Raw genomic sequence first — 23,847 nt, forward strand, 5'->3', positions numbered from 1 at the left:
AAAAAGGTTCTGCTCATCTCTCTTGCTCAGCGAGGCACCATTTGCACCCTGGGTGGAGAGTAAAGAAGACCTGGTTGAGGATGACAAGGGAGCGTCTCAAGCGGCTATGCTGCCTGAGCATGCACAGAAAAAAACTGCCTTGGGGGAAAAGTAGGGATTTGAGATTAAAAGGTTTCCAGCAAATCCAAGAAAACTTGTTTTAGCTTAGATTTGTTTAAAATAATAACAACAAAAAGCTTAGATCTGTTTAAAATAATAATAAGAAAAAGCTTAGATTTGTTTAAAATAATAATAAGAAAAAGGGTGCTCTTTTTAATTTTGCAAAACACACTCGTTAACCACATGAAAGGTACTCCCTGGTGTTAATTTTTTTATTTAACTTCCTGGCTTTCAAATGCCTGGAGAGTTTGACGGATTTCTTCCTGAGGTCAAAATAAAGTAATTGAAAACAAGAGTTACTGTTGAGACATTTCATTCTGAATCTGCTCCAGCCTTTCTCAAGCTGTGAGTGTCCCCAGATGTTGTTGAACTACAACTCCCATCACCCCTAGCTAGCAAGGCCAGAGCTCAGGGATGATGGGAGTTGTAGTCCAACAACATCTGGGGACCCACAGGTGGAGAATCACTGTCAGAGGATGAGGACAGGTGGGTGTCTGTCCTGCACCCCCCCCCAAGATAAATCCTGTTAACTGGAGGCGGGGCGGATCAACCCAACCCCCGCTCCTACAGGGTTGCCAACTTGAATAAAATGCAGTGGTACCTCGGGTTAAGTACTTAATTCGTTCCGGAGGTCCGTTCTTAACCTGAAACTGTTCTTAACCTGAAGCACCACTTTAGCTAATGGGGCTTCCTGCTGCCGCCGCAGCACGATTTCTGTTCTCATCCTGAAGCAAAGTTCTTAACCCGAAGCACTATTTCTGGGTTAGCAGAGTCAGTAACCTGAAGCGTCTGTAACCCGAGGTACCACTGTACTGTACAGTATGGGGGGGCGGTGCACACACACAATGCCCATCAATTTGGGCGTTTTCTTGGGGGGGGCTCCTATGTCCCCCAAACTCTGCCCGTGTCTGGCCCCGCCGCTCCGCAGCCTCTCCGGCTTCCTCCCTCCACCGCCCCCTCCCCGGCTTCTCCCAGCCGCCTCCTCGCCTCCGGGATTCCAGGCCGGGCTTTCCCTCCCTCCCTCCCTCCCTCCGCACGCTCCGCTGCCTGCCGGCGCCTTATTTATTTAAGGTCTGAGTAAGAGCCGCGGTGGGGAGCGCGCCTCTGGCCGGGCCGCCGACGGGGTCCCGATCTGCCGGCTCCGAGCAGCCTCTGCCGCCTGCAGAGCGGAATGGGCGCGGTGAGTGTGACCCGAATCGCGTTTACACGATCACTTTCCAATCCGGTTCTAAACTTTCCCCTAGTGTCCTCCTCCTCCTTGCGCCTTTCCCCCCAAAGATAAAGAAAACCCAGTTGCTCCTCGCCAGAATCTCTTGAAAACCGAAAAGCATTTGTTGCAAACTGGGCAGATGCATTTTTTTCTTTTTTTTAAAAAAATGCATATTATTTTTTTCCCAGTTCCTTGGGAACGGAAATCCCTGGGAACGGAAACTCATTGTAAAGCTGCGGCGGCGGCGGCGGCTTCCTGGCAGAAGCGGTGCGCGGGGTGCTGTGTTGCGCAGGCGCGCGCCGTGGAACCAGAAGAACTTTGTTTCTGAGGAAGGGGAGGAGGCGGAGGCGGCGGCTTGTTAAACGGCGGAACTCACTGCGACAAGAGGCAGCGATGGCCGCCGACGGGAGGGGGGCGGCTTTCAAAGTGGATGGGACAGATGCATGGGAGAGGAGAAGGCCATCGGTGGCTGCTAGCCAGGTGGGCTATGCGGTCAGAGGCAGGGATGCTTCTCAAAATCCAGTTTCTTGAGGACACAGCAGGGTATCGATCTCCTTTATTGGCACAAAAAAGTGCATCGTATACATCATGGGTAGGCAAACTAAGGCCCGGGGGCCGGATCCGGCCCAATTGCCTTCTAAATCTGGCCTGCGCACATTCCAGGAATCAGCGTCTTTTTACATGAGTAGAATGTGTCCTTTTATTTAAAATGCATCTCTGGGTTATTTATGGGGCATAGGAATTTGTTCATCCCCCCCAATGTAGTCCAGCCCCCCACAAGGTCTGAGGGACAGTGGACCGGCCCCCTGCTGAAAAAGTTTGCTGACCCCTGGTATACATGGATCAGAACACAACACAGTTAACGAAACATAGTAGGAGATGCTCTAGGATAAAACTGTCCAGGCATCGTGAGGTACAAAGATGGCTCTTAGGACCTACGGTGATGTAATTTCATAGCGTTACTCAAAAAACTTGCCACATTCTCTCCAACGTCATTCCTGCAATTGTTCAGCAGATAAGACACCCTGGAAGAGTCAGTGAGATAAATCCTCTCCTTCAGTAAGGGGGCCAAATACTTATCAAATACTTTTGCATAAAATGGGCAATAAAATAAAAACGTGTGTGATAGATTCAACCTGTTTTGTGCCACAAGGGCAGTGTCTTTCAGAGAATGAGATTTTCAAGAAACTACCTTGCGAGGGAAAGAGCTCTGTGTAGGTGGGGATCGCAAAGCTGTAAATATAAATATGTGTAAATATGGAGTGTCCTGGTTAAACAAGGGTGGGATTCCCAACCCCAAGGGGGAACAGGTTTTCTTGGCTGCACTGCAAAGGGGTTTGAATTCAGTCTCTAGGATTCTGCACTTGATTTTCTGGAATACTTCCAACTGTGGGAGCACAAGCAGCGACTCGAGTGATAGGCCACAGGTTCTGATTTTGCTCTCAACTCAAGATAGCCATTCGAAGTGGTGGGATTCTACCAGCATGTGGAAAGTTAAAGAAGACCGATCGGACATGAAATGTTTGGAGCCAGAATTTTATAATGGTGAGCAGCTCTTTGGTTTCCGGCAGCCTTTGTCCAGTTTCCAGACACATGGCTGCACATGGCACACAATTTGGCAGCCCCGGGATTTTGCGCTGAAATTTGGATTGGATGCGTTCCAATGGTTGGTTAGCTGCACCGATCCATAATGGAACACCATACAGGAGTTTTGGGGCTACAGTGGTACCTCGGGTTACATACGCTTCAGGTTACATATGCTTCAGGTTACAGACTCTGCTGACCTAGAAATAGTACCTCGGGTTAAGAACTTTGTTTCAGGATGAGAACAGAAATCGCGGTGTAGCACCAGCAGGAGGCCCCATTAGCTAAAGTGGTGCTTCAGGTTAAGAACAGTTTCAGGTTAAGAACGGACCTCCGGAATGAATTAAGTACTTAACCCGAGGTACCACTGTACTTGGGCGTTAAAGCTGGCACGAACTGATTCCCTCTGTTAAAAAAGAAACAGGAGATAGCCAGAGCCTGGAGTATCCGTTCTGTTAAGTGTGAGCTTACAATGGTACCGTATTTCCAAGAAGCGTTATATTGGAAGTGGATGCCTAGGTATTTAAAGTTTTCAACCCTGTTCCAACGGGGTTCCACTGATCTTGAGAAAACAAGCACTTTAGATTTTGCGAAGTTCAGTTCCAGTCTGTTGGCTGTACAATATTCCTGGCAACAGCTTCAAGCCATTGTGCGAGACAAGATGACTGCGTCATCGGCATATAGTAAGATGGGAACGTAGGTGGAGCTGAGCTTCAGGCAATGACCACCCACCCTGTGAGGTGGTGCAAGGTCATTTAAGGTTGAATAAATACGGGGCCAAGACGAAACCCTGCTTTACCCCTTTGTTGGCAATAATTTTTGGGGTTAGCCTGCCTGATTGGAAGAATCTCACTTGGCAACACGTGGAGGTGTGTAGTTTCCTGATGAGAAAGAGTAACCTTTCAAAGATGTTCAATATGGACAGTGTGTTCCAGAGCAGGTCTCTCAGGACTGAGTCAAAGGCTCCTTTCAGGTCCAGAAACGCTGTATACAGTTTTTGATGAAGAGCATTAGAGTATTTATTCAGTTGGTGGCACAATGATCCAAGGTAGCTTTACCCTGGCAAAACCTGCTTGGGGCCTGCAAATTGGGATACCCACTGGGTAAGCTTTCTCAGAAGATGCTTAAAGGTAAAGGTAAAAGGACCCCTGACCATTAGGTCCAGTCATGGCTGACTCTGGGGTTGCGGCGCTCATCTCGCTTTATTGGCCAAGGGAGCCGGCGTACAGCTTCCGGGTCATATGGCCAGCATGACTAAGCCGCTTCTGGCGAACCAGAGCAGCGCATGGAAACGCCGTTTACCTTCCTGCCAGAGCGGTGCCTATTTATCTACTTGCACTTTGACGTGCTTTCAAACTGCTAGGTTGGCAGGAGCAGGGACTGAGCAACAGGAGCTCAGCCTGTCGTGGGGATTCAAACCGGCGACCTTCTGATCGGCAAGCCCTAGGCTTTGTGGTTTAACCCACAGCGCCACCCGCGTCCCTAGAAGATGCTTAGCATAGAGCTTTTCCACTATGGAGGAAGGGGAGTTAAGGATTTGCCCCCCAGCAGTGTAACTTCTGATGGCTGAAGCTTTGGAAGACATTGGGTTGCCCAAGGATTTTGCCTGTTCAGGGTCGTATCAGAGTCTGAAGGGACCCTTGGAATGGCACCCTTTTGTGGAACTCCCTTCAGTGCCCCCCTTTATACAGTGGTACCTCAGTTTACGAACTTAATCCGTTCCGGAAGTCTGTTCTTAAACCAAAACCGTTCTTAAACCGAGATGCGCTTTCGATAATGAGGCCTCCCACCGCCAGTGCCCTTCCACCGTTCGGATTCCGTTCTTAGACTGAGGTAAAGTTCTCAAACCGGGACAGTATTTCCGGTTTTGCGGAGTTTGTGAACCAAGTCATTCTTAAACCGAGGTACCACTGTATGTTATTTGGTGGGAGTACTGCAGTCGGAGAATGGTGGACTCACAGAATTGTAGAGCTGGAAGATTCCACCACACCACATTTTTATGTATGCCTCCCTTCACCATTAAATGCATTTTTGTATATATCATTTGGTGGGAGGTCTGCATCACAAAATCCGGAAAAGTACACATACTGGTTTAGGAAGCACGAATGAGATAGTTTTTCATCAAAAAGCAGATAAAATTGAAATGCTCCTCCATGCCTCAAGTACCAGGTTATGACCAGGGAACTGTGGGAAATTAAAAATGGCACCTGTAGCATCTCATCACTCTCTTTGGGAACCCCTGCTCTAACCACTACACCACATTGCCCTCCCCCAGTAATGCATTTTTGGACACTTGGCTCTCCCCTCTCATTGGGGAACTGCATTTTGCATCATGTATTGTTTCTGGGAACTGCAAAGTAGGTAAACTCAGATTAAAATGCAAACGGATGCAAATTCCACCTCCATCTGCCCCTCCCATCCAGGAACTCTCTCATTAACTGACTTTCCCCTTCAAAAGCCATTGATGGGGCCCCTTCTCTGGTTTTGCCCTCCTCTTTCTGGGGATGCGGCAGAGATCAGCCCGCCTGCCCCTTTTATCTTTCCTCCTCCGCACTTGTTGCTGCCTTTGCCATGGCAACGGAGGGGGCTGTTTGTGCAGGTTGCCAGGGTTTCTTTTCCTGCATAATCAGACTTGGCAGTGAGCTAAGGTAATTGACACCGAAAACCGGTCCAGTTGGAAGGAAAACCAGGCCCGGAGTCTTGCTCTGTCTGGCCCGGAGCGGAGACCCTCCTGTCAGTGATTTAGCAGCCAACATCCTGCTTCCTTCAGTGGCCAATCAGATGCCTCCAAATAGCCCATAAGCAGGGTACCAATGCAGCTACCCTGTTTTGCCTCCGTGGGAGTCACTGCTCTGATCTTCAGCCAAACGGCTGTTCTCAATAATAGATTATTGTATTTTAATATTCTGTTGGAAGCCGCCCAGAGTGGCTGGGGAAACCCAGCCAGATGGGCGGGGTATAAATAAATTATTATTATTACTATTATTATTATTATTATTATTATTATTATTATTATTATTATTATCTGATGCCCAAGCCCAACAGCAGACTCCCCTCCTGTGGTTTCCAACATCTGGGATTCACAAGCATAGCCGTCGTGGCCTCCTCCATGGATTTTTCTGACCCTCTTTCAAAGCTATCCAGGTTGGTTGCCATCTCTGCCTCCTGCAGCAGCAAAAGTCTAAAATTGTCCAACATCCAGCTTTTCTGGACAACCCCGCTAAGTTCCAGTGCTCTGAAATTTAAATTGGCACCGGGAGTAAGTTCCTTTTCTCCGGCAGTCAAGCCCCACACACCTGCTTGCCGGCATCTCAGCCTCAGTTTTCCCCATCTGGTAAATGGGAACAAAGCAAGTGATAAATAGGCTGTCAGGCATTCTGCTGCTGTGGGAATCTGCCTTTCCCACTGACCCACTTCCCTTTCCTTCTTCCCTTCCCCTGCAAACATTTGGGTCATGGGACCTGCCGGATGAGAAGCCGCCAAGTTTGGAAGCCGAGCCCCACCAACAATGTCAAGTTCAGCAGGTTAAGGAAACACAGTGATGTCACCTGACCCTGTTTGTTCAGAGCTGCCTTGAAACAGCTGGGCGAAGGATGGTGGCTGGTTTGGGACACGCAGCCAAGTGAATGAATTCCAGTTTCACTTCTTCATTTTTGGATTTCCATTGAGAGTTGATTTTTGCGACAATAATAGTTCATTACCAACTGAATTTACACCCTGTCCTTCCTTTCCAAGGAGACCACGGTGGCAGGCAGATAGAGAATTTAGAAAAAGAATGAAAGCAAAGCAAAAACAGATCAAAACATTATCGATTAAAAGCAGTTTTGGTTAAAAAAAACATTGTAAGAGCAATGACAGATTCTGCCCTGTGATCAAGGAATTTTCCAGTGCCGGAAAAGTTTTCAGCCACTGAATGCCTGGATAGAGAGGAATAGTGTACGCGGTTCTGGTTGCCTCGCCTCAGAAAGGATATTGTAGAGCTGGGAAAAGGTTCAGAAAAGGGCAGCCGTCATGCTCAAGGGAGATGGAGCGAGTCGAGCGGCTCTTCTTCTCCTCGCGGCACATCGTTAACCTTTGGAACTCACTGCCAGAGGAGGCAGGGATGGCCTCCGAGTTGGATGGCTTTAAAAGATGATTAGACAAGTTGATGGAGGACTAATGAAAAACCTAGACAGCATCTTAATAAGCAGAGACATCACCTTGCCAACAAAGGTCCGTATACTTAAAGCTATTTTTTCCCCAGTAGTGATGTATGGAAGTGAGAGCTGGACCATAAAGAAGGCTGATCGCCGAAGAATTGATGCTTTTGAATTCTGGTGCTGGAGGAGACTCTTGAGAGTCCCGTGGACTGCAAGAAGATCAAACCTCTCCATTCTGAAGGAAATCATCCCTGAGTGCTCACTGGAAGGACAGATCCTGAAGTTGAGGCTCCAATACTTTGGCCACCTCATGAGAAGAGAAGACTCCCTGGAAAAGACCCTGATGTTGGGGAAGATGGAGGGCACAAGAAGAAGGGGACGACAGAGGACGAGATGGCTGGACAGTGTTCTCGTAGCTACCAGCATGAGTTTGACCAAACTGCGGGAGGCAGTGGAAGACAGGAGTGCCTGGCGTGCTCTGGTCCAGGGGGTCACGAAGAGGCAGACATGACTAAACAACAAACCACTGTGGTTCTGCTCTGCCTCTACAGTCAGAGACATTAATACTTCTGAATATCGGAAGCTGGAAACCGCAGGAGGGGAGAGATACTGGGGAAACAGAGGCAGGTTTAGCTCTCTCCTGGACTTTTGAGGTTCCCCTGGCAATGGAATGGGGAAGCCAGCTCTGTCGGGGTGTTACTGCTGTGCGCCCCTCTCCAAACTATACTCGGGCTGTACAGATGTGTAAATAAAGCCATATAACTGAAAGACCCCACTGTCTCCGCTGAACTTCGTTCCAAGGAAACTGAATCCTGGGTAAGATCATAACCCCTGGAGTCTCTTGGTCCTTTACCACAGTCCAATCCAAATAAGTTTATTGTACTAGCCATTGGCCATGACAATTCTGAATCAAAAATAAATACAGACAAAAGGGGTGTTGCGCCACAAATAATGGTCTCTATTTCGATCTCTGCGTCTCCCTTAAGTTCATGGCTGTATTGCCCAGGGTCTTTTTTCTGATTGTTTTGGCCGCCAAGGCAAAAACGGCAACTTTATGAGTCACTGAAATGTTTACATCGCTAGGAGGTCATGGGGCCTTCTCTGCCGGGGAGAGACATCTTTCCCGAATGGGTCCAGTGAATAGTGGGCAATATAGTAAATACAGTCGTACCTTGGAAGTTGAACGGAATCCGTTCCGAAGGTCCGTTTGACTTCCAAAACATTCGAAAACCAAAGCGCGGCTTCTGATTGGCTGCAAGGAAGCTCCTGCAGCCAATTGGAAGCCGCAGAAGCCCCATCAGACGTTCGGCTTCCAAAAATTGTTAGGAAAACCAGAACACTCACTTCTGGGTTTTGATCATTTGGGAGCTGATATGTTCAGGAGCCAAGGTGTTCGAGGTCCAAAGTATGACTGTAGTGCAATATGTCTTCCATCTGTGGTTGCCCACAGAGTCTGTCTCCGTATGGCACCTGTTGTACCGTCCTCCCGGGACGGCAGAAGGCATAGCTTGAAAACGCAGCTCGGTAAAAGCAAATTGTAGTTGGAGGCTGGCCGGAGATTCGACAGGCTCTAAAATGGACCGTCACTTAACCCCAGTATATGCTTTTAAAATTACTGCGTGCACACACAAGAAATTGCATCTATCCAAACGCTTGGGGCCGTCCCACAGCTACGAGCAGGTAAGGGAAAGAGAGAAAGAAATCCCAACACTCGTGCTCAGAGTGGGCCCTATCCAGGAAGCAAGGCTTAAAACAGGCATAGGCATACTCGGCCCTCCAGATGTTTCGGGACTACAACTCCCATCATCCCTAGCTAACAGGACCAGCGGTCAGGGATGATGGGAATTGTAGTCTCAAAACAGCTGGAGGGCCGAGTTTGCCTATGCCTGGCTTAAAAGCTCTTTTCCTCCTGGGTTACCCAAGCCGACCCAATGCGAAAATAGACTTTAAATTCTCCCTCTTGATCTTCCAAGCAAGGGGAAGCCTTAGAAATCCTTTCTGCCACCGGAAACCCTAAGTACACCTGGTGCAAAAAGAGCTTTCGAGCTCTCCACTTGGCTGGGATTGAATTTGTGCAGTTTAGAGGAGCCTGCCTTCAGCCGCATATACAGCTGAAATCACTGCGAGTTAAACGTGCGTCAGGTGCGGTTGTACTTTATGCTCTCCAGGTCCAGAACCGGCAGTTGGGTTTTCGTTTGTTGTTTGTTTGTTTTGTTTCTGTGTGTTTTTGCCATGCGCTGCCTCTTCCCTCTGGGAATGCAGCAGACGGGCAAATATGCTTCTGTGTGATATGGAGCCAAGGCCAAGCCACCTGTGCCGTCGCTATCGGTCTCTGGCGGGAGCCTCGTGGGCAAAAAGAGACAGCTGGGGGTGGGCTGGCTCTGCATTTGGGATCCCGGGGCCTCGAGGAATCAATATTTACGGAAACTGATCCCAAGTGTTGTGTCTTTCCTGGCTCGGTTTGGAGGACAGGAATTTTTTCTTTCCAAGGGATGATTTTGACGCCTGAGCCTTAGATTCTTTTTCTGCCATATAAACACACACACACACACACACACACACACACAGTGGTACCTTGGGTTACATACGCTTCAGGTTAGAGACTCCTCTAACCCAGAAATATTACCTTGGGTTAATAATAATAATAATAATAATAATAAATTTTATTTATATCCCGCCCTCCCCAGCCGAAGCTGGGCTCAGGGCGGCTAACAACAATAAAACAATACAAAAGTACAACACAAACAACGCTCTAAAATCATTCATTATAAAATTAATTAAGTTCAAGCCACTGGCCACTATTGGGCCAGAGCTCCGCGAAGATTGCCGAGGGAGGGAGTCAGGCTGTGCCCTGGCCAAAGGCCTGGCGGAACAGCTCTGTCTTGCAGGCCCTGCGGAAAGATGTCAAGTCCTGCAGGGCCCTAGTCTCTTGTGACAGAGTGTTCCACCAGGTCGGAGCCACAGCCGAAAAAGCCCTGGCTCTAGTTGAGGCCAGCCTAACTTCTCTGTGGCCTGGGACCTTCAAGATATTTTTATTTGAAGACCGTAAGTTTCTCTGTGGGGCATACCAGGAGAGGCGGTCCCGTAGGTACGAGGGTCCAAGGCCGTATAGGGCTTTAAAGGTTAAAACCAGCACCTTAAACCTGATCCTGTACTCCACCGGGAGCCAGTGCAGTTGATATAGCACCGGATGAATGTGATCTCGTAGCGAAGACCCCGTAAGGAGTCTCGCTGCAGCATTCTGCACCCGCTGGAGTTTCTGGGTCAGTCTTAAGGGCAGCCCCACGTAGAGCGAGTTACAATAATCCAGTCTGGAGGTGACCGTCGCGTGGATCACAGTGGCTAGGTCAGGGCGAGAGAGGTAAGGAGCCAACTGCTTAGCTTGGCGGAGATGGAAAAATGCCGCCTTTGTTATAGCTGCAATCTGCGCCTCCATGGAAAGGGAGGTGTCGAAGATTACACCCAAACTCTTAACGGACGGTGCTGGCACTAACTGCGCCCCCGCAAGAGATGGGAGTTGCCCCCCCAATCCCATATCGTCCCGTCCCAGCCACAGGACCTCTGTCTTCGAAGGATTTAGCTTCAACCGGCTCCCACGTAACCATCCAGCCACAGCTTCCAGACATCTGGTCAGTGTGTCTGGGGCCGAGTCAGGATGGCCATCCATCAACAGATAGAGTTGGGTGTCATCGGCATACTGATGGCAACCCAGCCCAAAACTCCGGACAAGCTGGGCGAGGGGGCGCATAAAGATGTTGAAAAGCATTGGGGAGAGTATCGCACCCTGAGGTACTCCACACACCAAGGAGTGGCGCGATGACAATTCCCCCCCAAGCGCCACCCTCTGTCCCCGACCAGAGAGAAACGAGCGCAGCCATTGAAGGACTGTGCCCTGGATCCCCACGTCGGCAAGGCGGTGGTCCAGAAGTTCATGATCGACCATGTCGAAAGCTGCTGACAGATCTAGAAGAATCAGCAGCCCCGACCCGCCTCGATCCAGCTGTCTACGAAGATCATCTGTTAGGGCAACCAGAGCTGTCTCGGTCCCATGACCAGCGCGGAAGCCAGACTGGAATGGATCCAGAGCCGATGTTTCATCCAGAAACCCACCAAGCTGTTCAGCAACCGCTCTCTCAATCACCTTACCCAGGAACGGAAGATTCGAAACCGGGCGGTAATTGGATAGATCTAAAGGATCTAATGATGTTTTCTTTAAGAGCGGGCGCACCACTGCCTCCTTCAGTTCCCCTGGGAATGTCCCCGTGCCAAGGGACAAATTGATGATATCCCCCAGGAGGGCCCGCACCTCGTCTGGACACGCTCTAATCAGCCAAGACGGGCACGGGTCGAGAGGACAGGTGGTGGGCTTTCCAGCTCGGAGGAGTCTGTCTACATCGGCTGGGGATATCCGGTCAAAGTGGTCCAATACTGGACCCGAGGACAGTCGAGGGGCCTCCAGTTCCTTTATTGTATCCAAATTGGCAGGGAGGTCATGGCGGAGCAACAAGACCTTCTCCGCAAAAAAGCTCGCAAATGCCTCACAGCCGTGTGTCAAATTGTTATTTAAATTTGGCTGTCCTTCAAGGGACGTTAAAGACCTGATTATACTAAATAATTGCGCCGGGCGAGAGCTAGCGGATGCAATGGAGGCCGAGAAGTAAGACTTCTTAGCAGCCTTCACCGCCATCTCATAGGTTTTCATAAAAGCCCTATAAGATGTTCTTGAGGCTCCGTCACGGGCACCCCGCCATACTCGCTCTAGCCGTCTGAGGTCCCGCTTCATTTTCCGGAGCTCCTCGGTAAACCAGGGAGCCCGGTTTCTGCGGGGTCGCAGAGGGCGCTTCGGTGCGATCTCATCGATGGCTGCCAGGAGCTGGATATTCCAGCCCTCAACAAGCTCAGTCAATGAGTCGCCAGGGGGAGCAAGGTCCCGCAAGGCTTGGCGGAATCTATCGGGGTCCATCAGCCTCTGCGGGCGAGCCCAAATCGGCTCGGCACCTAAGCAGGGTGGGGGTGGAAAGTCAATCCTGGCTTTCAGAGCGTAGTGATCAGACCATGGCACCTTCATCGAAGGAGACATGATCACATCTATACCTGCACCAAAGATCAAATCCAGCGTGTGGCCTGCTTGATGTGTGGGGCCCGAAACAAACTGGGAGAGCCCTAGTGTCGCCATGGAAGACACCAGGTCCAGAGCCTGTGAGGAGGGAGTGGCATCAGCATGGATGTTGAAGTCCCCCAATACCAATAGGTTAGGGAACTCCAAGGCCCAGCCGGCCACCGCCTCCAATAGGCCTGACAGGGTGGCTGCTGGTGCGCTAGGTGGCCGGTACACCAGCCAGACAGCCAAGCTCTCCTCGGAGCCCCACACTAGGCCAACACATTCAATGCCGGGGATCGATGGTGATGGTTAAGAACTTTGCTTCAGGATGAGAACAGAAATTGCTCAGCAGCGATGTGGCAGCAGCGGGAGGCCCCATTAGCTAAAGTGGTGCTTCAGGTTAAGAACAGTTTCAGGTTAAGAACGGATCTCCGGAACTAAGTAAGTACCTAACCAGAGGTACCACTGTGTGTGTGTGTGTGTGTGTGTGTGTGTGTGTGTGTGTGTGTATCAGATCTGCAAATCTCTCTATCTATACCCTGCTTGCAAATTCTCTCCTCCCCTTGTTATTGAAGTATGTCAATTCAAATAACAGAAGCACAAAAAGAAAAAAGCAGTGCAATATATCTGGAAGAGACTTGAATCAGGTAAGCAGGGTACAGTGGTACCTCGGGTTACAGACGCTTCAGGTTACAGACGCTTCAGGTTACAGACTCTGCTAACCCAGAAATAGTACCTTGGGTTAAGAACTTTGCTTCAGGATGAGAACAGAAATCGTGCAGTGGCAGTGCAGCGGCAGCGGGAGGCCCCATTAGCTAAAGTGGTACCTCAGGTTAAGAACAGTTTCAGGTTAAGAACGGACCTCCGGAACGAATTAAGTACTTAATCCAAGGTACCACTGTACTTAGGAACATCAGAAAAGCCAAATTTAATGCTGCGGTGTAGAGAAGGAGTTCTGTGTGTCTGTGTTTGTTATGTAAAGGATAAAATCCCCCCCAAAAGCACAGAATTTTTCCGGATCCTCTAAGCCTTTGGCAACACATAATTTATATGTTGCTTTATCAGCTAGTCCTAAACTTCTTTTCAAGGGATGATTCCGACGCCTGGGGCTTGGATTCTCTGTCTGCCTCTTTTATTTTGAAAGAGCGGATCTGCGAATCTCTCTATACTCTGCTTGCAGGTGTCACCCTCGACAAAGTCAAATATTGAATGTGTGCACCTTCCTAACTGTTGAATGGGGACGTATTATGTTGTCAGCTCTGGCCTGCCTGCTGTTTTTAGAGCGGGTGTCAAAGCGGGTGCTCATTTGTTTCTCTGCATCTGTCCTTTTGCTGGGTTTTCTAGTTAAAAGATGCTAGGGGGTTTTAAAAAAAAGGGAATCAGGATGCTGTCGGAGAAGCTGGCCAGTGGTTCTGCCATTGGCAAAACTAGCCAGTCGGAAGCAGGGCGGAAGGGCAACAGCCAATTCCTGTTTTGCCCATTATCTGGTATTTTAATATCATTTTTAATTGACTTTACGTATAATCCTCCTCCTGAAAAGAAACCATATGCAGGAAAAACAAGCCTGCGCTCAGAACTCCGGACTGTCATTTCACATTCAAAGCACCATTACTCACTGGGTAGCCCAAAGGTGGAAAGAGGAAGCCGTCCCGACCAGAGAAGATTGGCAAACTGTTAATGGACTATGCTGAAATGGCTAAATGAACTGGAAAGCTCAGAAATGAAGATGACAAGAAATTTGAAAAGGAATGGGAAATGTTTATTATGCATTTACAAAAGTATTGTAAACAGGTTCATACACTGGCAGGATTTAAAGAACACTTGTAATTGTAGAAATAGTATAAATAATTTGGAGTAGAAATGATATGCAGTTGAAGAAGAAAACTAAGGAACCGGGGAGAGGGGAGTCACAGGATTTGGAGAATCCCATTTTATGGATTTGATATTGCTTTTGTGTATAATTTGTTGTTGTTTGTTTGCTTGTTTTTTATTTTCACTATCTTTGTTGAAATAATAATAATAATAATAATAATAATAATAATAATAATAATATGAAAGCAAAGCACCATTACTCATTGGAACTGGCATGGTTATGGGTGCTACATAATACTCATTCCAGTAAGAAATTGGTCTTTTAGCCCTTTGGAACTCCCTGCCAATGGACTTCAGGCAGGTGCCTTCACTCTACTCTTTTCGGCGCTTGCTAAAAACATTTTTGTTCAGACAAGCCTACCCAGATATCTAGAATGCTGGTGTGTTTTTTAGTTTATTGCTGGTTTTAGTGTTTTAACTGTTTCCCTTTGAAATTTCATTTTATATATTTCACACACCCCTGTTTTCCTCCAGGTTTGATGTCTCCGTCTGCCCTGCGTGGTTTGTCGCCATGGCCGATACAATCTTTGGCAACGGGAATGACCAGTGGGTCTGCCCCAATGACAGGCAGCTAGCTTTGCGGGCCAAGTATGTCTCTCTCTTTTTAACCCCACGCTGGGGCAATTTCCTACTGGGGGGGATATCTTTTGTACACTGATGCTGTGATAACCCTTTTTAAAAAAAATAAAATAAATAGAACTGCCTGCCAATATTAGCTGCTGATTCCCAATAACCACTTATTTGTAAGTACCCTATTTTTCGCTCTATAAGACGCACCAGACCACAAGACGCACCTAGTTTTTGGAGGAGGAAAACAAGAAAAAAAATATTCTGAATCACAGAAGCCAGAACAGCAAGAGGGATCACTGTGCAGTGAAAGCAGCAATCCCTCTTGCTGTTCTGGCTTCTGGGATAGCTGTGCAGCCTGCATTCGCTCCATAAGACGCACACACATTTCCCCTTACTTTTTAGGAGGGAAAAAGTGAGTCTTATAGAGCAAAAAATACGGTATTTCAAGGGCAGCTTAAGGGACACGATGGCCAGAGGCCAAAGTAGACAGAGCAGCAAACGAAAAAATTTGGACCCTGTGTTGGGTCATCCAGTTAGGGCTGCCAGGTGGGGACAGCAGCAACTTATGAATATTGCCAGCGGAGGTTCTCTTTCAGATCTGGCGTATTGTGTGGAAATGAATTCTCATCACAAAAATATGACGTTCCGAAGTTCTGCTTGCAGAAACTCCGTTTAAACGTTACAAAACAAACGATGCATTGTCTCATATATTTCCACCATTACCTATACTTAATCCCAGTATAAGGCTCAAGGACATATCTTTGCTAAAAACCACCTTTTTCAGCTTAAAAAAAACAACCCCAGAAGATCTCTGTCCCCCCTCTTTTTCCAGCTTGCTTGCATCTTGGCCAACGCCCAGGGAGATCTGTGTGCACTTGGAAAAACAGCACATGACTCTGGAGTAGTCCGGGCTACCTTCAACAGCATAAGCAAACACTCTGAAAACCTGTGACTCAATCATAAGCTTGGCCCACCCCAACTTTGCAGTGGAAAAATACAAGCATTCTGCCAATTTGTCCGTACATTATGCACCGTAATTTAAATGCAATGCAATATCAACGGTGCACTGTTTTATGTAACGTTTATTAAATAACTTCCAACATCCCAGACCCTGAGATTTCAGAGCCCAGACTTGAGACTTTGGGGTGGCCTCTGGTGATGTCAGAGGAAGTGGAGCCAGTGATGTCATAGGGGCGGGCCCTGGGAATGTCCGTTAAACGCAGCGCAACTGCGGAGAGCCTGTCATTCAAAAAAAGGAAAGGAAAAAAGAGACCTCAAATGAGTAAATTTGTTGTTGTTTAGTTGTGTCCGACTCTTTGTGACCCCCTGGACCAGAGCACACCAGGCACTCCTGTCTTCCACTGCCTCCCGCAGTTTGTTCAAACTCATGCTGGTAGCTTCGAGAACATGTCCAACCATCTCATCCTCTGTCCTCCCTTCTTGTGCCCTCCATCTTCCCCAACATCAGGGTCTTTTCCAGGGAGTCTTCTCTTCTCACGAGGTGGCCAAAGTATTGGAGCCTCAGCTTCAGGATCTGTCCTTCCAGTGAGCACTCAGGGCTGATTACCTTAAGAATGGAGAGGTTTGATCTTCTTGCAGTCCATGGGACTCTCCAGAGTCTCCTCCAGCACCAGAATTCAAAAGCATCAATTCTTCGGCGATCAGCCTTCTTTATGGTCCAGCTCTCTCTTCCATACAGTCATACCTCGGGATGAATACGCTTCGGGTTAGGAAAATTCAGGTTGTGGCCTCCATCTTTCCCAACATCAGGGTCTTTTCCAGGGAGTCTTCTCTTCTCATGAGGTGGCCAAAGCCTTGGAGCCTCAGCTTCAGGATCTGAGTCAATACTGGATGGAAATCAAGAGCGAAGCATTAGCTAAAGGGGGTGTTCTCAAGTCTCACCTGGTTAGAGAGCCTGGGTAGGGGAGCTGCGCTTGCCCACCTGGAGATTCACATCCCCTCCACCTGCCGCCTCTTCCTGGATGGCAGGCACACCTGGAGTCTTCAGGTTAGCCCTGTGGGGCGGAGGATGTCTGGCAACCCCTTCATCCTGCCCGTTGGTTAGAGGCAGGGCATGGAAATGAGAAGTGATGGAGGAGGCAGGGAATTCACCCTCTGCCCACAATTTGCAGCTGAGCCATGTCCTTCTTCATCGGGGGCTGGAACAGGCTGGGTTGATCTTGATCCCCCCCTTCCTTCCACATGGAAATTAAATCACACAGGAAGGTGTCAGGGTGCTGGACAAATACTGCTCAATATTGACATGAGTCTACCAATTGTGTGTGGGTTTGATTGCCTTGTACGCGCCCTGCTTGGCTTCCCGGAAGGTTGTAAAATTGAAGATTAAAAATTGGATTGCTTGGATTTATTTTCTTAGTTCTTTTTTTTTTTTAATTAAACCTTCCTGTCCAAGTCGTTCCCCCTCCACCCGGCTCTCCTGGGATGTTTTTACTGCGAGTGATTTGTTACTGTCTTGTTATTTCGTGGCAGGGGGGTAGTATTTCATCCCTTTGGCTCTCTGTCTTCAGTTTGCTTAGGAAGCTGCCTTGTGCTGAGTTAGACCCATGAGTCCATGTATTGCCCACACTGGCTGGCAGCAGCTCTGCTGGGTTTCAGTCAGGGGGACACTCCCACCCCATTTGGAGACCCTGGGGATTGAACCGGGGACATTTTGCAAGTAATAATAATAATAATAATTTATTATTTATACTCTGCCCATCTGGCTGGGCTTCCCCAGCCACTCAGGGCGGCTTCCCAAAAAATATTAAAATACTGTAATACATCAAACATTAAAAGCTTCCCTAAACAGGGCTGCCTTCAGATGTCTTCTAAAAGTCTGGTAGTTGTTCTTCTCTTTGACATCTGGTGGGAGGGTGTTCCACAGGGCGGGTGCCACCACCGAGAAGGCCCTCTGCCTGGTTCCCTGTAACTTGGCTTCTCGCAGCGAGGGAACCACCAGAAGGCCCTCGGCACTGGACCTCAGTGTCCAGGCAGAACGATGGGGGTGGAGACGCTCCTTCAGATATACTGGACTGAGGCCGTTTAGGGCTTTCAAGGTCAGCACCAACACTTTGAATAGTGCTCGGAAACGTGCTGGGAGCCAATGTAGGTCTTTCAAGACCGGTGTTACGTGGTCTCGGTGGCCGCTCCCAGTCACCAGTCTAACTGCTGCATTCTGGATTGGTTGTAGTTTCCAGGTCACCTTCAAAGGTAGCCCCACGTAGAGCACAGATTCTCCTCTACTGAGCTGTGGCCCTTCCCTAGCCCTGATCTAAATGTACTTTTTTTTAGGATCTACAAACTAGGTAATTTTTTTATAGAAAAAGTTAAACCTCTCCCCAGGGAGACTTGCCCAGCACAAAAACATTTCTTTTCCCCCAGGCCTTTGGCTAATTAAACAATCTATGGCCTTTTAAACTCTCTCTGGTTTTTGTTTTTTTGATGTGTGTGTTATCGTTGTTTGTTACTTTGGTCTAGTTTTTTGTGCTTTTATGTTGTAAACTTCCCCGTGATCCTCAGAAGAAGGGTGCCGTAGAGATTTAATAAAAAGAAGTAAGTAAACAAACCACCTAACTTGAATGTATTGATTTTAAAGCACGACAGGCGGAGTTGGTTTTTTAAAACTTCTTTTTTCAAAAAGAAAGCAATGCAACGGCTGTTAGTACGGATTATTTCGTGTTTATTAAGATTCTGATGGTTTTAGCATATATACTTGGACGAAGTTCTGTTGGTGTGCTCGGAGATGACGCTCAAATTATTTGATTTTTTGGTTTTCCTAAATGCATAATCGTTACGTGTAATTATTATTATTATTTTTTAAATCAACATCCTTGCTTCGTGACAAAGCTCTTCTTTCTCTCCTCCTCCTCTGAATTCCTTTCCTTCCAGGCTTCAGACCGGCTGGTCGGTTCACACGTTCCAAAGCAACCGGCAGAGGAAAACGCAGGCGCTGAATGCCAAGGAGATGGAAGTCATCCTGGAAGTTGTCCGCCGGGCGGAGAAACTGGATGTTGTTGAACAGCAGAGGATTGGGTAAGGTTGCCTTCCTGTAGACCTGAGGGTTTCTCATTACTTAAGAAGCTGCCTTAACACCACACCAGACCCTTGAGCCTCCTAGTCCAGTGCTGTCTACACGGACTGGCAGCAGCTTCTCAGGGTTTCCAGCAAGGGAGCCTTTCCCGGCCCTGCCATGAGCTGCCAGTCGTTGAACCCAGGGCAGTTGCACAGATGCTCTGCTCCTCAGTACCTCAGTTCTTCCCCTACAAATAAGGCAAGGTGCTAGATCTCATGGTTCTGAATGGCAATATAGGAAGCTGACTTATACTGAGTCGGACCATGGGGCCATCTAGATCTGTGTTGTCTACACTGGCTGGCAGAGGCTCTTCAGGCTTTTAGACTGGAGTCTCCCCCAGGCCTGCCTGATGGTGCCAGGATTGAACCTAAGACCTTCTGCATGCGCCACTACTGAGAAGGCCCTCTTGTCTGGTTCCCTGTAACCTCACTTCTCGCAATGAAGGAACCGCTAAAAGTCCCTCCTTGGAGCTGGACCTCAGTGTCTGGGCTGGACAATGGGTGTGGAGACGCCCCTTCAGGTATACTGGACCGAGGCCGTTTAGGGCTTTCAAGGTCAGCACCAACACTTTGAATTGTGCTCGGAAACGTACTGGGAGCCAATGTAGGTCTTTCAGAACCGGTGGTCTCGGTGGCCACTCCCAGTCACCAGTCTAGCTGCCACATTCTGGATTAATTGCACTTTCCGAGTCACCTTCAAAGGTAGAGCGCATTGCAGTTGTCCAAGCAGGAGATAACTAGAGCATGCACCACTCTGGTGAGACAGTCTGCGGGCAGGTAGGGGCTCATCTAGTTTTTGCCAGTGGCCCCTTCCAACATTCAGCCCCTGGAAGGTTGCCCTTTGGGCAGGGCTGTCTTAAGCATATGCGGCGCTGGGGTGCTAAGATCCGCCCAACGCCCCCCCTCCGGTTGCCCAGTCCCAGGTGCACCCCCGACCGGCTGCCTCAGCATCTTGCTGGCTTGGTCGCCCCCGAACTCACGACACAGAGCTGCCTGCAGCAGAAGAGGCCGCTGTGGCGCTCCGGCCGACTGGCAAGCTCTTCCCCGGACTCAACTCTCTGGCCCCGGACTCTCAGCCTGGCGCCCCTGAGAGCCCGGCGCCCGGGTGCCCTGCACCCCTAGCGCCTATGGGTAAGACGGCCCTTCCTATGGGGCTGAAAAAGCATCCCCTCGCTCCTCGCCGTGCTGTAAATGGGCAGCCAAGCCCAGAAATGGCTTCTTCCTCCACCTCGCAGAGCTGATTGAAGAGACCCATTAGCTGGTGGCGGTCTTAATGCTCTGCTTTTTGAAAAGGAAAAGGTCCTGTGGTTGCCGTTTTCAGAACCACAGCTGCCTGGCTGGCATTTCCCGAAGCAAATGAGGCCTTAATAGCTGGACGCTGTGAGGCCTGTTGTCGAAAGGTCTTTAGAGCTGGCTGGGCTCGGCGCTCCAGTCAGCATGGCACAGCCAACAAGCCACTGTTGTTTCTCGACATCTTTCCCTTCATTACCCCGCAATTCCCTGGGAAGTGGTTTTTTTTTTTTGCCTGAGGTGATGAACTGGCTTAGGCTGTCTTCCTTGGCAAATTCCAGCTGAACAGTTTCTTAGCTGGAGTTATTAGCTCATTGACGACAAAGCCCCCTTACCTCCTCCCGCTCCGGAAACCCCTTCATTTGGTTGTTTATGCCTTCCAACTGGAGATATTTTCTGATCTTCTCAACCGTGCATTTCTGGGCCCAGCAGATTCCTATTTTTCTGAGTCACAAATCTCTGAGCCCAGTGGATTTGGAAACCTTTTAAAAAAGCATGTGGTGAGGGGAAGAAAGAAAAAAACAGGCAGAGGAATCTGGGCGAAATAAGCAGAGTTTGGGTTTCCCCCCAGCCTGGGCAAGGTGAGCTGTAAAATTGTTGGTGATTTAAAAATCCCTTCTAGGGTTGGGCGACTGTTGTGATGGCTTATAGCAGGGACGGGGAAGGCTTGAGCCCAGGGGCCATGTGGGTGGCCCTCTGGGACTCTTTGCCTGGCCCCCGGGAAAATTCTCTGCCATTCAGGTAAGCGTGAGCATTATCAGAATTCCATAATGTCAGCCCCCCGAAAACATTTAAGGTAGTATTGGTGAGAGGCATGGGCTGGGGAGAGATCTGAGGGCCAGATAGAAAAGTATGGAGGGCCACATCCAGTCCCACTGGGGCCTGAGACTTCCCTGCCCTGGTGCTAGAGTGTGACCTGAAGGAAATGGCAGAATTTGGTTGGGTGCCTGCTATAAACATTTTTGTCTGGACGAGCCCACTTGGGTATCTAGAATGCGGATGCATTTTAAGTTTATTGCTGCTTTTAATGATCTGAACGTTTTAAATGGTTTTTACCAATCATCGCTTTGTTTTTTTTAAAAAAACAAAAACAAATGATATATAATTTTTATGCAGTAAATAAAATAATAGGTTAAGATCCCCATGGCAAGGCTGTCAAGGATGACGCAGAAGGAATGTTCTTACAGCTGTGGAATTCTCTGCCACTGGAGCATGGCTGATATTGAGCTTGATTCCACCATGGTCACAGAACAGTGCGGTGGGGATTTTGCTGTGGGTGAAAGTAGCGAAGAGGGGGAGGAATTCAGTTCCGTTTGCATTTTACAGCGGACGTGCTTGACTCGCACTTTCTGAAACAATACATGAACTGCAGCACAGTGAGCCTTTTGAAACCCACTGTTCTCTGGATTTTGCAGCGTGGCTCTCCAACCCAAACGTGAGGACAATAAACATGCAAATTAGGACAAAAGTGTGCATTAAAATGAAAATAGCATGCAAAAAATGTGCTACAGTAGGGGAAATTGCTTTGCTCAGTTTTGTACATTGGGAGAAATACCCACTATAAAAGGCTGGTTGAAACTTCTGCAAGGACGGGGGGGGGGGGGGGCAAATTCACAAACTGCCATGGAAACGAGGAGGATAGAGTGGGGGAAATGACAAACGGAGCTAATCCAAAATGACGGATTCGCCCATCATAGCAGAACATCCCAGGTTCAATCCTTGCATGGTGCTGATAACACCAAGGTTGCAGGTTCGATATCCGTATCGGACAGCAGCAAATTCCTGCATTGCAGGGGGTTGGACTAGATGATCCTCAGGGTCCCTTCCAACTCTTAAAATTCTGGGTAGGGCTGGAGAAACTGCCTGCCTGAAACCCTGGAGAGCGGCTGCCAACCAGTGCAGACACTACTGAGTTGGATGAACCAATGGTCTGGCTCAGCAGAAGGCAGCATACTGTGTTTCTAATTGAATCTGCCTTTAATTCGCAACCATCTAGAATCTTGCTTCATTTGCAGTGGGGAAGGAGCTCTAAGGCAGCTCCCTATGTGTGGGGTCACGAATCCTCTGGAAATCCCTGCCTTGTGACAGCAGCCTGATGGAGGCTCTTGCTTTTGCAGGCGCCTGGTGGAGCGGCTAGAGAACATGCGGAAGAACGTGATGGGCAATGGCTTATCTCAGTGCCTGCTCTGCGGAGAGGCTCTGGGCCTGCTGGGGAGCACGGCCGTCTTTTGCCAAGACTGCAAAAAGGTGAGATTGCTGGTACCTGCAGAAGCGTCACCTAGTCTGCTGCAATCTCAGCCGAAGAGTCCCTAACAGGTGGCCACCAAACCTCTGTTTAAAAATCTTCAGGGAAGGAGAGCCCATCACCTCCCAAGTGAGTCCATTCCTCTGTCAAACAGCTCTTTCCGTCAGGAAGTTCTTCCTGATAAAAATAATAATTTATTATTTATACCCTGACCATCCGGCGGTTGGGGCGGTTTCCAACAAAATATTAAATATAATATTGTTCCACAGGGCGGGCACCACTACCGTGAAGGCCCTGTGCCTGGTTCCCTGTAACCTCACTTCTCGCAATGAGGGAACCGCCAGAAGGTTCTCCTTGGAGCTGGACCTCAGTGTCCGGGCAGAACGATGGGGGTGGAGATGCTCCTTCAGGTATACTGGGCCATTTAGGGCTTTAAAGGTCAGGACCAACACTTTGAATTGTGCTCGAAAACGTACTGGCAGACAATGTAGGTCTTTCAAGACCGGTGTTATATATGGTCTCAGCGGCTGCTTCCTGTTACCAGTCTAGCTGCCGCATTCTGGATTAATTGTAGTTTCCAGGTCACCTTCAAAGGTAGCCCCACATAGAGCGCATTGCAGTAGTCCAAGCGGGAGATAACCAGAGCATGCACCACTCTGGTAAGACAATCCGTTGGCAGGTAGGTTACTAGTTGGAATCTCCTTTCTTATAACCTGAAGCCATCAGTTCGGGTCCTGCTCCTCAGGAGCAGCAGAAAAGAAGCTTGTTCCATCTTCCATGGGTCAAGCTCTTCAAATATATGAAGATGACTATCAGATCTCCTCTTGGTTTTCTTTTCCTGGTGAAACACACCCAACTCTCCCTCCTCTGTTCTTCTTAAGCCTTTATCGCTGATGCTCTCTGCTGTGCTTTGGGTTGTTCGATTGATCGTGAGCTTGTTTGTATTCTGCCTTTCCATAGTGAGCTGCGTTCAGAGCAACTTCCAACAGACACCCATTTATTACCATTTTGGGGGGCAGCTTGAAAGCTGGGGGGGGGGGAGAGAGGGAGAATGATTTGCAAAACATACCAGTGAACCCAAAGAAGGTGAAAACCTGTATTTTAGTAAGTTTAGAATAAAGTCAGTTTTAATAATAATAGTAATAATAATAATAATAATAGGGACGTGGGTGGCGCTGTGGGTTAAACCACAGAGCCTAGGGCTTGCCGATCAGAAGGTCGGCGGTTCGAATCCCCGCGACGGGGTGAGCTCCCGTTGCTCAGTCCCAGCTCCTGCCCACCTAGCAGTTCGAAAGCACATCAAAAGTGCAAGTAGATAAATAGGTATCGCTCTGGCGGGAAGGTAAACGGCGTTTCCGTGCGCTGCTCTGGTTCGCCAGAAGTGGCTTAGTCATGCTGGCCACATGACCCGGAAGCTGTACGCCGGCTCCCTCGGCCAATAAAGCGAGATGAGCGCCACAACCCCAGAGTCAGTCACGACTGGACCTAATGGTCAGGGGTCCCTTTACCTTTACATCATCATCATCATCATCATCATCATCATCATCATCATCATAATAATAATATCTGGAATTAGATACATCAGTGGAAAGCAAAAAAATAATTG

The 23,847-nt window shown here is 48.7% G+C and overlaps 1 protein-coding gene across 2 annotated transcripts in view; it reads left to right on the plus strand.

The window, feature by feature from the left end:
* The first annotated feature begins 1,186 nt into the window (after positions 1-1,186).
* RPH3AL (rabphilin 3A like (without C2 domains)) overlaps positions 1,187-23,847 on the plus strand; it is a 51,174-nt gene continuing 28,513 nt past the window's right edge. The window contains exons 1-4 of one of the 2 annotated variants that reach the window (XM_083587969.1): positions 1,187-1,339; positions 14,540-14,653; positions 18,524-18,667; positions 22,114-22,243. In XM_083587969.1, coding sequence (XP_083444095.1) covers positions 14,577-14,653; positions 18,524-18,667; positions 22,114-22,243 — 351 coding nt within the window. In that variant the 5' untranslated portion in view covers positions 1,187-1,339; positions 14,540-14,576. Of the gene's footprint in view, positions 1,340-1,711; positions 1,850-14,539; positions 14,654-18,523; positions 18,668-22,113; positions 22,244-23,847 lie in introns of those variants that run through there. The other variant, XM_083587968.1, reaches the window with a different exon arrangement.

Source organism: Podarcis filfolensis (assembly GCF_964270895.1).
Source record: "Podarcis filfolensis genome assembly, chromosome: 15".
NCBI lineage: Eukaryota > Metazoa > Chordata > Lepidosauria > Squamata > Lacertidae > Podarcis > Podarcis filfolensis.